Source organism: Megalops cyprinoides, chromosome 2 (genome assembly GCF_013368585.1).
Source record: "Megalops cyprinoides isolate fMegCyp1 chromosome 2, fMegCyp1.pri, whole genome shotgun sequence".
Classification (NCBI taxonomy): Eukaryota; Metazoa; Chordata; class Actinopteri; order Elopiformes; family Megalopidae; genus Megalops; species Megalops cyprinoides.
The window spans coordinates 19,165,946-19,180,256 of NC_050584.1; the positions used below are offsets into that span (position 1 = coordinate 19,165,946).

Consider the following 14,311-nt stretch of genomic DNA (forward strand, 5'->3'; position numbering starts at 1 on the left):
CCTGTTTTCCATTGCTTGATTTTGTATTGTGGTATTAGAAAGATGAAAAAAGATAAGGAGCGATTGATCAAGTTGATCAAACACAGAGCCTATTTCTCATCTTCAAAGAAATCTTTCTGTTCCAGACCACCAGCATTCAATTTTAATCTATTTGAAGAGCAAGCGGTTGTTTGGACCCAGCTTGTTTTAACACAGTGGTTCGTCAATTTTACTGCTACCTGTAATCTTAAGTGTTGTATTGTTCACATGAAATGTGTGAACCAGAGGATGTGTCTTCCTCAGGGATGCCAAGGAGACTCTGTATTCATTGAGAGGATGGGCCCAGGCAGCTCCTACTGTGTTGTATTGGCACAGCAGGCTGTGACATCAGATAGTCTCCTTCTTAGACTCCATTCTATTCGCTTGCCTCTCTCCGCCTTGCTTAATTAGGTGCCTGATCGAACTGCGTCTGGCTGATGCCCCAGCTCTGGCCCACAGGTCGCTGTGAATTGGGCTCTATCCCTCTGCCCCCCCCACCACGGGTGGGCTCCCCAAGTTTAGGTGACAGCTAAGAGGATTACAAGCCCCCACCCTGGTGTGTCCCTTGTTAATGTGAGCTCATTAGCAGAACACAATGGGGTCCCCACCTCCTTGTACAGATAACGCACCAGCTTAGGTCAAACCCACACTCAAACCACATGCCACAAGCAGAGTGAGTGAAACACAACACCAGCCATTCTTGCTATCTTTAAAGTGTTTAAAAGTCATTTTTTATAGAGTTTTACAGAGTATGTGAGAAAAAAATGTGAAATCATTATCAGTTTCTTTACAGATAAAACACTTTGCCAAAACATGTTGATGCAACCAGTTTCCCTACCCAACAATTAGTTGCATGTCTTTTACTTTGTTAATGTGTAATATATTACTAAAGAAAACTAGTCTTTTAACAACATGCATGCAATGCATAAAGCCACATTGTATGTTTGAAGTATATATAAAGACACACACACATTCTTTGTAAATGGTGTCTTGCAGCTTGTGATTAGAATCCAGCCTGCTTCACTTATGAGGTTTGGGCCTCTGTATTCAGAAAGCTGGGGGTCCTGAGGTCTGATGAAGTATTGTATTGGCACAGCAGGCTTTGGCACCACACCCAGTCCTGCTCCATTCTATTCTTGGTCATTGCCATCCCTAAGTCTTCAGGTATCTGAGGCCCAGACTTACTGCTTCCAATTGAGCTTTACTGAGCCAGGCTCCAGGTTCCATTCTCTTCTCCAGACAAGAGGCTTCTCTGCTGTAATTAACTAATAATTAACTGGAATCAGTCTGTAGCCTTCAAACCTGTGAGACACAATGGTATCTCCCTTCGTCTGTCTGAGGTGGCTTCCACAGTGATAGAGCCTCAATAATCTGATCTTGTCTAGTCCGATGCTGACAATTGAATATTTAATTAGCTAGTGTGAACTGGTTAGACATAGACATTAAATTGTTTGGAGCCCAATGAATGATAAAATGCTTTACAGATTTATACCATTTAAATGTTTTTAATGTAGTCTCTGCTCATACACTTATTACATAAGGCATATCATCTGTCACTGAGGACTCAGGATTCAGACTCAGGATTTGTTTTAAATAAACACTATCAATATGGTGTCATTTGTTTCTTTATTATTTTTTTGTTAATTAATTGCCTTTATTCAGAAGAAATGTTCATTTCTTATTCCCCGTGATCTTTCTGAAAACATTTAAATGGTTGTTCTTTCTCATCTTTGTGCCAATAGTTCAGGACCTTCTCCAGATACAAAAGGATTTCTGTTGCTTTGAAGATAAGGACGCCCACCCTCCCATAAACAATAATTGTGTAGTTTCTTTCCTGTGGCTTGATTTATTTAAAGCATTATGCTGAAAGGTTTCAAACTAGTTATCCTGCCAAGTCCTGCCATGTAAATATCTACTACTAGTGTGCAGTTTATTATTGTCTACTTGTGATGCAGGAAAATAAGAAAACACTTGAGTGTAAGAGCTAGCATAAGACCCCACCTATAAAGCAAATTGTATGTGGCTGCAAAACGTTATTGCTTTTGTAACCAGCAAACTGTGCATACAAATACCTACGAGGATCAGTAATGAAGGAAAAGTCATTCTGTAATTCTTGTAGAACATAACCAGTCCTTATGAATCTATTATGATAAATACAATCTGAAGTGCTGACTTTTCTGTCTGCATACTATTTTAATTGTACAGATTCAGAGATGTGTTTTGCCAAATAAAATTGACTAATAGGTACACTACCTAATTACTAAATCATTTCAGGCCATAACATAATGTTGGCACTGCCACCAAAACATTTATTATGATAGCTCACTTGTAATAAACACAAGTCAAGGGATTAGAAAGAGGTTGAATTATATGAAATACAGCTTTGCATGGATCAGTTATACAGTAATTAGGTATTTCAACATGTGTAATAATGTAATTATTAACATTGAACCGCATTAAGAAATGACATGAATGTTAACTTCCACCTTTGACAATCTGTATAATGTGAAGGAAGCATTACATTGGACATACACAGAATTCAGATTTAATTGTAAATAAACTGTTAGGTACAGAACACATTTTGAAAGCACAATTACTTTCCATTCACTCAAAACTGATTGCTAAGTAGGTATTTGAAACTTTCCTGATAAACCATTAATGATTGAAAAATGCATTTTTTGTACTCATAATCAGTCTTGTTCACAAAATGTCAAATATATGAAATAGTATTTTGGACCTGCAGTTAGGAACATTGCCATTGGCTTCACAGTTACTTCAAAAAATTGTTTCCTTAGAGTGGCATTGTGCTTGTTCGCATGTGCAGGGGCCTTTTTTTTTCAAATCACTGCATCACATTCAGGAAGAGTGTGGCAGTGGGAACTACGTGTAAAGCTCAGTTTACACAATGCTCATAGCCAAGCACACTCACAAACATATGCTTCCTTTGATAAAGGCCTTTATACCAGCTGAAATTCTATGGGCACGTCTCTCGAGACAATATCAGCGTTAAATACCACTCTATTTATAGAGTACATGCTAAGTTTAAGTGTACTGTACTTGACAAAATAAATATGAGTGCATGATGAGAAAATAATTAACTCTATGAGGGAATTCTCTTACTCCCAATGTGAACTTTGTTGAAAACCACTGTAATTGGCAATAGTGTAGAACTGAATGCTACAGAGCCCCTAAAGTCCCAAAATAATGTAGCAAAAATAATATTCTACATTCATCATTAATGTTATGAAAAACCATCTTGCTCAAGTTTAATATTTATGATTGGCATAATGAAGTGGTGGGGTCTAAATGTTCTCTACTGGTCAGGGCTTCCAAAAACAATAGTCACTGTTCACCAGGCATGTCATCCACTGAATTTGTTATTCAGAAAATTATGTGGAAAATAATTCACACATTCAAACTTTTAAATGATATATTCTAAGGGGGATTTAGGGACATCTCTAACAATTTTCTGTTGTAAAGGTCAAAGGTGCCAGTTTATGCCATGTTGAAAAATCTGCGGAATGTGCAGTTTGATATGTCATCAGTCATTTTTTGGAAGACAACAGTTCATCCTTTTTCAGAGGTGCAAGGAAGGAATTTCCGCACACTGGTCATTATAAATGCATTTTTGAAATACCTTATTAATGTTGCTCCATGGAAATCACCTGGTAGCTGATCTGAACTCAAAGGCATAAAAGGGATGCCTTTGTGAGCATGTGTAGCTGTAATTGTGTGCTGAGGGGGGAGGCTGTATATCGTCTGAAAGCCCTAGCCAGGATACAGCTGCCTATGACTAATTTCATATTCCCCCTTTTCAGCCAAGGAACACCATTTACCATGTAATACACATCACTGGGCATCTGTTTCCTGTTTTGATTCATAGAGTTATCTTATTTTCCTTATTTCCCTTTCACCTGGATAGCGCCAATGTTCCTTCCATCAAATCTATTTCTCTTTTTTAAGTGATTAGCCTGGCCTCCCAAGCCAATTTATTACACTACTTTCATCTGCAGCTGAGGGGCAAACTGTGGAAGTGAGTAACCACCATATCTGAATCATTATATTAATGAGGCTCTTGTTGCTCAAGTTCTTCCTCTAGTGCATTACTTCACAATGTACTCTTTGGCTCCTGTTTACCTTGTTGCATCCTGTGTCTAAGAACTGCTACAGAACTGCATGCAGCAGATGAAGTAGCATAACAACAAAGAACTTGTCTAGACATGTCCTTTGATTAAGAATTTTACAGCAAAATTTTTAATTTCTCATGGATATTGGTATTAACAGCAACAAAAAAAAGTTTTATTACAATGCCAACAGTAGTTTACATTTTAGCACTATTTTTCTTTTGTAATGTTTTTCAAGAACCGTAATATCTGAGCAGCTTCTCATCTGTCGTTTTTAGAATCTTTTTCTCTGGCATGCAGACCACCCAGCCAGGCGAAAGGCCAAAGAAAATCTGACGTGGGTCCTTCCTCATTGTGAGCATGCTGTACAGCTCATCCTTGGTAATGTCTGGTAGGACATATCCATACTTCTGGGCCAGTTCTAGCCTGGCCTGCTGAACCTGGTCTGGATCTGCCAGGTAACCACGGTTTTTGGCGTCTGTGTAGTAAGGAACCATGTCTTCCCCCGGGAGCATTCGCTTTGGGATAGGCTGACCTCTCAGGAAGAATGGAACAGGTTTACACAGGATTGCTGTCAAGGGAAGGATTAAACACCATTTCAGTACTAGTGGATCCAAAAACTTACAAAGAAATTAACAATTTTGAAATATTCGTGGTATGATGTGTATTTGTTCAATGACATGCACAAATATGACTTTCTAAGCACAAAACATAGACTATGTAAACATAAATCAAAATACTCACACAGACTTCTTGGATCAAAGAAACTTGTTGTAATGACACCACCATTTCTTTCTATGGCCGCTATTACCGACTCAGAAGCAATCTGAACCTCAATGTTGACTTTTGCCGCAAAGATATCAGCACCCTGAAAAAACAAGGAAAGAAAATTGTTTTATGTGTATTTTTGAACACAAAAATGTTTTGCAAGACAAAGTCATAATTTCAGCAGAAAACAAAATATCAGCGGTCAGCTTGTACCCTTAACACCTGACTGAAATGTTATTACATACTGCCACCTACTGTAAAAGTTACTTCCATCACAAACCTATCTGGCTTACAATGTCTAGCTACACACCCTAGTGGCCAAGGACTAACCAATTTGCCACAAAATTACAATAACTGTTACCTCATCCACAAGCTGCACTCCATAGTCTCTCTTCTGTGGCTGCACTGTCACCCCTCTGCCATTCACCAGCTGCGTGAGGTCAATTGGTTGTGAGGGGTCCACTCTGCCAAGATCTATCAAATACTGCAGTCTTTTGAGACTTAAGGGATGATACTGAGGCCGCCGACTGGACGGAACACAAAAAAACATGGCAACATCTGTTACACATTTTCATTTCCTACAGAACTTTCACAAAGCATTTTCTCGTGAGAGACAAGAACAAGACACATGGGACACAAGCTTACCTGTGGCCTTCATTGTATCCGTACTTGGGAATTACCAGGTAAAAAGGGGTCTGTCCCCCCTCAAACCCTAAACGAGGACGGTTGCCTCGCTGCCTCTCTCCTTTGTGACCTCTGCCACATTTACCTCCTCCGTGAGCACCTCTGCCTCGTCTCCTTTCCTAGAAAAATGCGTGTGCAGTGGCATTGTTACCTGTACTGGCCACCAGTGAGCTCATTACATGTAACATTAACTCTCCATGTGCAAGTAGAGAGGAACACATTCGATAAGGCTGTAGACAGACTAAAACTGATAGCCCCTTCAATTCTCAAAGAAAACGACTCAAAGAATGGGGAAAATTTTTAAAATCGAAAAAGAACTTTGTCACGCTCCTTAAAAATTAAAAAATGGCGACTACTTAATGATACAGATTTCTTGGTAAAATAAATAAATAAGCGAGGAGGGAATCTTGAAATAATCCGTGTAATAAATGTAACACAGAGCGGAGAGATTGCAATAGTCAGACTGAGATATCTTGCAAGACAGCTGTCTAACCACCTTGCCTTTTCCCTATGCATACCCCTAAAATACCGAAGTCTATCTCTGACTATCTATTGAATTTATTCTGGATAGCTAATCACACATGTTAGGGACTACATAATTATATTTCCGTCTGCTACCCATGCACGGTCATCGTTTGCTGGATTCATAACTAATCAGCCCCAGGTGACTGTGTCCTGACAGCTAATTACATTACGCTGGCCAGTTTTCACTTTGAACACGCTGTAGCTATAGCTAGCCTTACAGCGTGAGGTCGTTAGCTAGCTTGCAAGCAATTTCCATAGCCATTTGGGGCTAGGATGCTTGTTCAAGATAACTATCCAACTAAACAAGTGGAAATGAAAACATTGATTTAATTTCAAAGTCGAGGGGCCGTAAAGTGTGGGAAATGTCTAACTAGACTGTTGATACACATTTTCTTGAATGGTGCTATCTTGCTAACTAGCAAAGTAACGCCGTTGATCTCTTGCACTTACAGCTTTCTTCGATCCAGGGTTGGGTCGAAGGTTTGCTAATGTTATCCTTGGTAATGTTCTTAAGATATCTAATGCTTTTCCACCCGGGGTCTTCGAAACAGACATAGCTAACGTCTGACACCTAGTTATCCGTAGTTACCACGCTCCCAAGGACACTGTTAGGTTTAACGACAGTCACATGGTACAAACCCGGAAAATTGTTTACGGCTATAACAGAGATAATTCAGGAGACGATTACATTCACTTCTTCCTGTCTCACACAAAAGTTCCGGTTTCCAAGGATGTAGTCAACGCAATGCCTGCAACTAAAGGAGTTCCGGTGCTGATACAGAAACAAAACCTTTCAAAGTAAGCACAGAGACTGGCATGTTACTGGGGGGATTACCTGAATAACCGCGTTAATGGAAATTTTGTCTTTAGCAAGAGGTTGGCTGACGAGGCTGAAAACGGGAAGCTGAAACTTAGCTACTTATACTATAACCTACTAATAACTACTAATACCCATCAGTACCCATGGGTACGTCAGCGCTAACCGTAGTTTTAGATATCAGGCTTCGTGGGTAGCTAAGCAGCATATCACCTCTAGAGTCAGCTAGCTAACGAGTCTGCCTTGCCTTACTTGAGCCCAAGACTTGGATCAGGATAGTTGTACTGCTCGTGTCTGTATGGGGTCTGATTTAACGTAATAACACTGCCGCAGTGTGTCTCATGATTGTATTGCCATTGACGTCGTCATTTGACACAAAACTAAAAACATTCAGCGTACAGTAACAGCACGTCAAGGAAGGAAGCATTTAAATTCTGTCCGTAGAAAAAATGTCCTAAACACATCTTCCAAGTTATATTCATAACCAAGTGTAATAAACTACTATGCTGTGTCTCCAACTAACAGCTTGTAGTGCACTGAGAAATTGTCTGGTTGACAACTGAATCGACCAACAAAAACCCTTGTTTCTACGGAGGGAAAGCAGTAAGCCAACTGGGAAGCAATGGGGCGGGATTTCCTAAACCTGTATCAGTGCGAGATTCATGCTACCTAGTTATCAAGCTAGCCTGCTATCACCTCGGTCTCTTTAAACTTAACAGTACTACATGGATAGGCAGTGAATATATTTGCCAACGTTACAGCTGCTAAGAAGCGGAAGCCATAACCTTGACATAGTGAGATATATTATGTATTTATTCTGCTAAAGTGGCAATCAACATATCAATACAACCTGCAGATACATTGCTCGGGGGAGTTACAAAGTGACCGTTCACAGACAATCGGAGGTTAGCTAGCTAGCTATATTGTCAATTCTCGTGTTGAATGTCAGCTGCCTGTCCATTGTATGTGCGGTAATAACATGTCAGCGCCGCTTCCTGCCATTGTACCAGCCGCACGGAAAGCCACTGCAGCGGTAAGTTGAACTTGATGCGCCCTTTTGTGGTTAGCTTTAGCTGCTTCGACAACACAAGATGTTTTAGCTAGAAAACCGCGACACGGTCAGTGCAACGGAAGGCAATGAGTGTCTTCATCAATGCCTTGCTAGGTAGGTCATTTATCTTGTTTTTGTAAGTCATCGAATAACGTAGCTACTGTATTTTACAACCCCACGTGACTGAAGCGTTTAGCACTCGTTTATGCCTCTGGTTAGCAGCTAGTTAGATAGCTACCGTTCGGAACGAATCGAGATGCTGAATTTACGATTGTGTAATTATCTAGCTACCAAGCAAGGGTTATCTGGATTAGGAGACGCTTTCAAATATGTATCTAATATATTGGTGCGACATTGTTGTGCAGTGTCTTTTACCTTGTTTGTTGTATATTCTCATTTATGACCCTTGAGTAGTAGTTGCTCAGTGGTCGCTAGTTATTAATTGCTTTGAAGCCTTTGTAGGTTTTCTTTTTACGACAGACCAACCTAGACAATCTTAATACAAAGAGATAGAAATAAGAACAATTTTCATGTACTTTTTTCCTTTGGACAGGTTATATTTCTACATGGATTGGGAGACACGGGGTAGGTATATTGTTAGCTTCGCATCAGCTTGCATTAAACTTTTCAAATTGCATTGTTACACATTGTCATTTTATTTGAATGCGCCCATGCTATGTTAGGTGACGTCTGTTACTCGGTGTCCTCAGCGCACACAGACGTTATTATATAATATCATGACATAAAGAATTACAGTACCTATCCAAGTTATTCTAGAGTGCCACGTTATGTGTGGTACTTAGTACGAAATACATTACTTATCATTTAAATGTAAAAAGTACCCCAATAAGAGATTTGTCCCGTTATACTAACGCTTTTGCGGTTTATTTTTCCACCCAGACACAGCTGGGCAGAGGCCCTTGCCGGGATAAGGACTCCTCATGTGAAGTACATTTGTCCTCACGCGTAAGTACACCTCATCTCTCCTCTGATGTTTAAATTTCCTTTTTTTGTTTTAATATTGAATTTTATATTTACATGTACAATCATTTGAATACTTCATTTCAATAATGACCATAACCCCTATTCTGATTGAGTTTGAAAAGAAGAATTAATCAGTTGAACAAGGATTCAGTTGAATTGCTAATTCTTTATCAGAGAAATAGCTTGATTTAACAGTGAAATGTGACTGAACAAAATCCTTAACTGAATTGTGATTTTCCAAAATAATTTAAATTTTATGTTTGAATGTTTTATGTTAAGATATCTTTAATACCCGCCTTTCTCTGCTATTCTGATCCTTAAGAATGACCTTGTGAACTTTAATTTCATTCATGTCATTTGTCATTTAATCAATTTTGTAGGCCAATTATGCCAGTTACACTGAACATGAACATGGCAATGCCCTCTTGGTAAGATGCTAAACTTCATTTTATCTTGTATTTTAATGTTCTGCATAATATAATTGTCCACAAATAAATATTAAGTTGTACCTTAAAGGTATTTTCCTATTGCACACTTTGTCTATTGATAGTGTTGTTATTTGTCAACTTTTTATTGTCTTTCTACTGTCTTTTTGTCTTTTTGCACTGCTTACATTGTACTTTATGTTGTTTTTGTCTTGGACTGTCTAAATGTAGCACCATGGGTCCCAGAGAAATGTTATTTCAACCATACTGTATACTTGTATGTGGATGGGCCGACAATAAAGCTCTTCTGACCTGACTATTGCCTGTTATGCAGTTGCTATGCTACAAATGAATGAAGGAAAATGATTTTTGATGTGATATTGGACATGAAAATACTGGACAGAATAGAGGAAGAAAATAATGACATAATCAAAGTGATATAATGTGTAAAAAATACAAAAAAAAAAAATCCCCATACACATGAACTTCCCATGGGTTATTGAGTGCACTCTAGTCTAGCATATTGATCTCAGCTCAAATGACATGTAACAGATAAAGAACCACATTTTGTCTTCAGTTTTAGGGAGTGAAAAGCAAAATGGAAGCAAGTACATATGTGTGTCTCTTTCTTTCTCCTTTTCATCTTGAAGGTTTGATATAATTGGCCTAAGCCCTGATGCAGATGAAGATGAGTCTGGTATAAAACAGGCAGCAGAAAACAGTGAGTTTACAATGGGTGCATTAAACGTCTGTAATGACAATGATGTAATGTACATCCAGAGCTTCATTAATGTATGCGTATATAATGTGTGCATATACCAGATGAGGTGCTGTTAGCAGTATCTTGTTGAACCATGCATATCTTTTTTTTTCATTTTGACAGGGTCTTATCACTAGATGAATATCATTAGATGATCCATATTATTTTTAGAGAAAGATCCTCAAATGTCATGAAGTCATTGAAATACACAAATATTCAGCTGGATAGCTTTACAAAGTATATGCAGGACAGAATTTACAGTTAAATTATGTAATACAATGAATGTTTGTCAGTAAGGTTGATATCGTATATTAATGTTCTCATTTAAATGATCATTGAAAGAAAACCTTGATTCTGCTGGTTATGATGAATACTAAATAATTTGTCCATTTCTTTCATCTGTTGATATTGATATTGCTTTGAGCCTGTCATTTACATTGTCGTTTAATTGTGACTTGTGTACATTTCTCAGTTAAAGCACTGATTGACCAAGAAGTCAAGAATGGAATACCTTCTCACAGAATTGTCCTGGGTGGATTTTCACAGGTATGACTACTGGAAATAATTTACTGGATGTAATAAAGTGTAATTGAAGGTATGCACAGGCTCTGAAATTAACATTTTGGTTCACCAGCCAGCCACAAGCCATGAGTGGCTGGTAGGTGGAAAAATTCACCTGCTGGTTGAATTTTTCATCACCCACAATAAATTATTACAAGTTAAGCTACATTTTCTCTGGATCCTATGAGGAACACAGCTAGTCCATATGGTAGCAACATTGAATATTTCTCGCCTAAACAGCAGGCCAGCAAGATAATGTTACAGCTAAAGCTGACAGCTAATCCACAGTAAAGTTGGCAAGTATTACTAGCTAGTGAAGTACATACAGAATTGATGAAGCTGGAATCAAACTTACTTGCACAGCCACTCAAAATCCCAAAAAGTCTCCCATTTTTTTTCTGATCCATGTACTGTTCTGAACATAGTCTTCATTTATCTGCAGTGCGCTCACTCATTGTAGTTAGTGTCTCCACATTTTTAATTTGATAGTAGAGCCAGCTGTCCAAATAAGCAATGTGACAGAATGGGTTAAGGGCGGCTACCTCTCAGACCGAAACTAGCTAGTTAGTTGTTGAATCAGGCTGAATATTCATATTAATTTGCATTTTGTTATCATATGTAGATTTCACAGCTAGAAAAACAGAGAGTTCCTGCCATTGATTTACTGGAAAAAGGGAAACAAAACAATGGGAACTGGACTGAAGGGGCATGTATTTGGGCATCTTGCATTTTACAAGGGTTCTTTGACTAACATAGAGGGCCATGTTCATTTTTGTTCACCCACAAGTGTTCACAAGTTGTTCACTAACAAGTGGTTAGTGACTCTGCAGGCTTAACCAGCTTAACCTGGTGGATGTTAATTTCAGACCTTGCAGGCAGAACAAAAACAGATCATCAGCTGTTCACAGTTGAGCCTTACACCAAGGCAATGCTTTAATCCACCAACTAATCAAAGTAATAACACAGGACTTTTTCCTACTTTTTATTTTTTGTCTGATCACATTCTTGAAGTTTAGGGCATTGAGAAATAATAACCATATCTGCTAATTGTAGCCTAAGGGTACTGCAGCCTTGTGTAAAACTGAAGAAATAAAAGTATATTTTGTCTGGCTACAGTTAGCTTTACTATTAGTTATACCTTAATGTTTTATTAATAAAAGATAGTATGAAACAATAATGAACAGCAGACCTATTGAAAGGGAGGTGGAAAGCTTGTTTGGAGAGCTATTGTGCTCATTTAAAAGCACATAAAGGCTGTGAAGAGCAGATACAATTGAAGTAGATGTAAGTGTTTGAAGGTTTCAAAATCTCTGCCATGGAAAAGTTTTGATTGTGTTCTGGCCCAATCTATGTGTTGGCTCATTTAAACATGTTATGTGTATTTAAGGGCTTGCTGCTGTGGATTATCCTGCTCACTTGCAAATGATGATGTGTCGTGTGTGTGTGTGTGTGTGTGTGTGTGTGTGTGTGTGTATGGTTACAGGGAGGGGCATTGTCTTTGTACACTGCTCTTACAACTCAGCAGAAGCTGGCAGGTGTGGTGGCTCTCAGCTGCTGGCTTCCACTGCGGAGTTCATTCCCCCAGGTGCTGCTTCTCCTTTTGCAGTACACTCTGTTTTTCCTGCCACTCAGAATCCTTTCACTTAATTAAATGGCCTTTGGCCCAAATAGGCCATCCTTTCTCTGTTAGTTTTGACTCTGAGCACTGTGTAAATGACCTATAGCCTAGGTATTTGAACAGATAGTCAGTGTCTTTGAATATGAGCACTGCAGCATGCACTAAAGCATTTTGACTGACCCAGAGAAAATGTTCTGCTTAAAGAGAAGGATTTTTATCCCAGTCATTATATTTTTGTTTCTAGATGTAACATTAACAGAATGTCTTTATATAGATTTGGTGCAGTTACTCTGGTCATGTAGCACGCATGTCCACATATCTGAGATGGACTTCTGTTTATTAAGAAGTTGAAGATTCCCAACATATATGGTGTGTATTTCAAATTTTACAAAGTGATAGTAAAAAAGATAATGTAGAGCAAGCTACATGTGTAATGTCATTTCCACTAGATAGAGTCTTTAGGACAAGGACAAGGTTCAGCATTATGTTGATGATTTTTTTCCTTTACTGCCCCATTGCAGGCAGCAGCCAACAGCTGCAATAAAGACATGCACGTTCTGCAGTGCCATGGAGAGGCTGACCCCCTCGTACCTCTGGTGTTTGGCTGCCTAACTGTGGAAAAGTTAAAAAGTGTTGTTAATCCAACCAATGTCAACTTCAAGACCTATCCTAGAATGCCACACAGTTCCTGTCCTCAGGTCAGTATTGCAGTTGGTGATCAAGTCAGGGCAGTCCCTAATAACTTCAATTATTGACTTTATAGAAATGAAACATTTACACACTCATATTTCAGAATTATTTAACATTTAGTTTAATGCAGAATGTTAACCAATGAAATTAGATGCACCATAAGCACTCTGTGGTGTGGCTGTGGTGACTCAAAAGATTATAGAGAGATTAGAGTTAATCGTAAGTATCTAACATGCTGTCATTGAAATAACAGACCTGAGGTGTTGGGAGTGTTGATTTTGTGATGTCATTTCTCCCACAGGAAATGGTGGATATCAAACAGTTTATTGAAAAGCAGCTACCTCCAATCAATTAACTTCACAACAGTGGCCTTTTAACCATACACCAGCACCAGCTCTGACTGAACCTGAATCCTTCAGAAGCTCTTAGATCCTCTAGATCACAAAAACGCATTTGGTCAACGCCTGCTGTATTGTATGTACTACATTTTGCCTGTCATACAGATACACAAACTTGCGGCTTAGGGGAGGCTGTAAGAAAAGAAATACCATTTCATGGTCTTTTAAACTATGGGAGAGCTGCAAGGAGTCTTCAGTATTTGAATGGCTAGTGTTGTGCTGCAACTGTTGTGGATGTAACTATTAACTATTAAAAAGCCATTTCTTCCAGGTAATAAATGCATTTGATTATCTAATATTGTCCAGTTTGGAAATGTTACTCTTAATTTATGTGAATTTACAGTAAAGTACACTACCAAAATGTCTAGACATCTAAGTGTTATATATTGTAAATGGTTACTAATAACAAATGAAAATTAAACAGATAACGGATAATGTTGACATTTGGGTGTATGGATGTCCATTCGTTAAAGAGGGCTAAGTACCATTGCAGGTGGATTATTGCAGCTGATTTGCAGTGCCATGCATGTTTATTCATACCCCTGACTAAAGAACAAACATATTGTAAAGGAAAAAAAAAGTACTAATGAAAGTAAACAATGCTTTACTCTTAATAGCATTATACAGAGCAAATTCAGATTGTTTACAGATTATAATTTTTAATTAATCCAGAAAATTTGAGGGTCATTCTTATTCAGAAATTTCAGTAATCCAAAAATGACAAAATAAACAATACATTCTGGGTAAAAAAATATCTACAAAATTCTGACTTGAGGTTCTGTGGAAGTTTCTGGCTTCCAAGTGCTTCCGTTTCCCTGCTAGTGTAAAAGGAGGTAACACACACAAAAGAGATTTATTGACATACATTATCATGGTTAAGGTCAAAGA

At 38.4% G+C, this 14,311-nt stretch overlaps 2 protein-coding genes across 3 annotated transcripts; one reads left to right on the forward strand and one right to left on the reverse strand.

Moving 5' to 3' along the window:
- Positions 1-3,552: 3,552 nt before the first annotated feature.
- mrpl15 (mitochondrial ribosomal protein L15) lies at positions 3,553-6,733 on the reverse strand. The gene is made up of 5 exons (XM_036521840.1): positions 6,570-6,733; positions 5,556-5,713; positions 5,272-5,437; positions 4,887-5,010; positions 3,553-4,713 (listed from the first exon to the last, which is right to left on the reverse strand). Exons 1-5 carry the CDS (start codon positions 6,672-6,674, stop codon positions 4,376-4,378), a joined length of 891 nt encoding a protein of 296 aa, XP_036377733.1. The 5' UTR covers positions 6,675-6,733; the 3' UTR covers positions 3,553-4,375.
- A 170-nt stretch (positions 6,734-6,903) lies between these two features.
- Positions 6,904-13,765, forward strand: lypla1 (lysophospholipase 1). 2 transcript variants are annotated; one of them, XM_036521405.1, is made up of 9 exons: positions 6,904-6,917; positions 8,541-8,572; positions 8,888-8,953; positions 9,352-9,399; positions 10,047-10,117; positions 10,629-10,702; positions 12,201-12,302; positions 12,857-13,033; positions 13,327-13,765. In XM_036521405.1, exons 4-9 carry the CDS (start codon positions 9,359-9,361, stop codon positions 13,378-13,380), a joined length of 519 nt encoding a protein of 172 aa, XP_036377298.1. In that variant the 5' UTR covers positions 6,904-6,917; positions 8,541-8,572; positions 8,888-8,953; positions 9,352-9,358; the 3' UTR covers positions 13,381-13,765. The 2 variants fall into 2 exon arrangements, with proteins under 2 accessions (XP_036377298.1, XP_036377297.1); XM_036521404.1 differs by lacking the exon at positions 6,904-6,917 and adding an exon at positions 7,594-7,969.
- Positions 13,766-14,311: the final 546 nt, after the last annotated feature.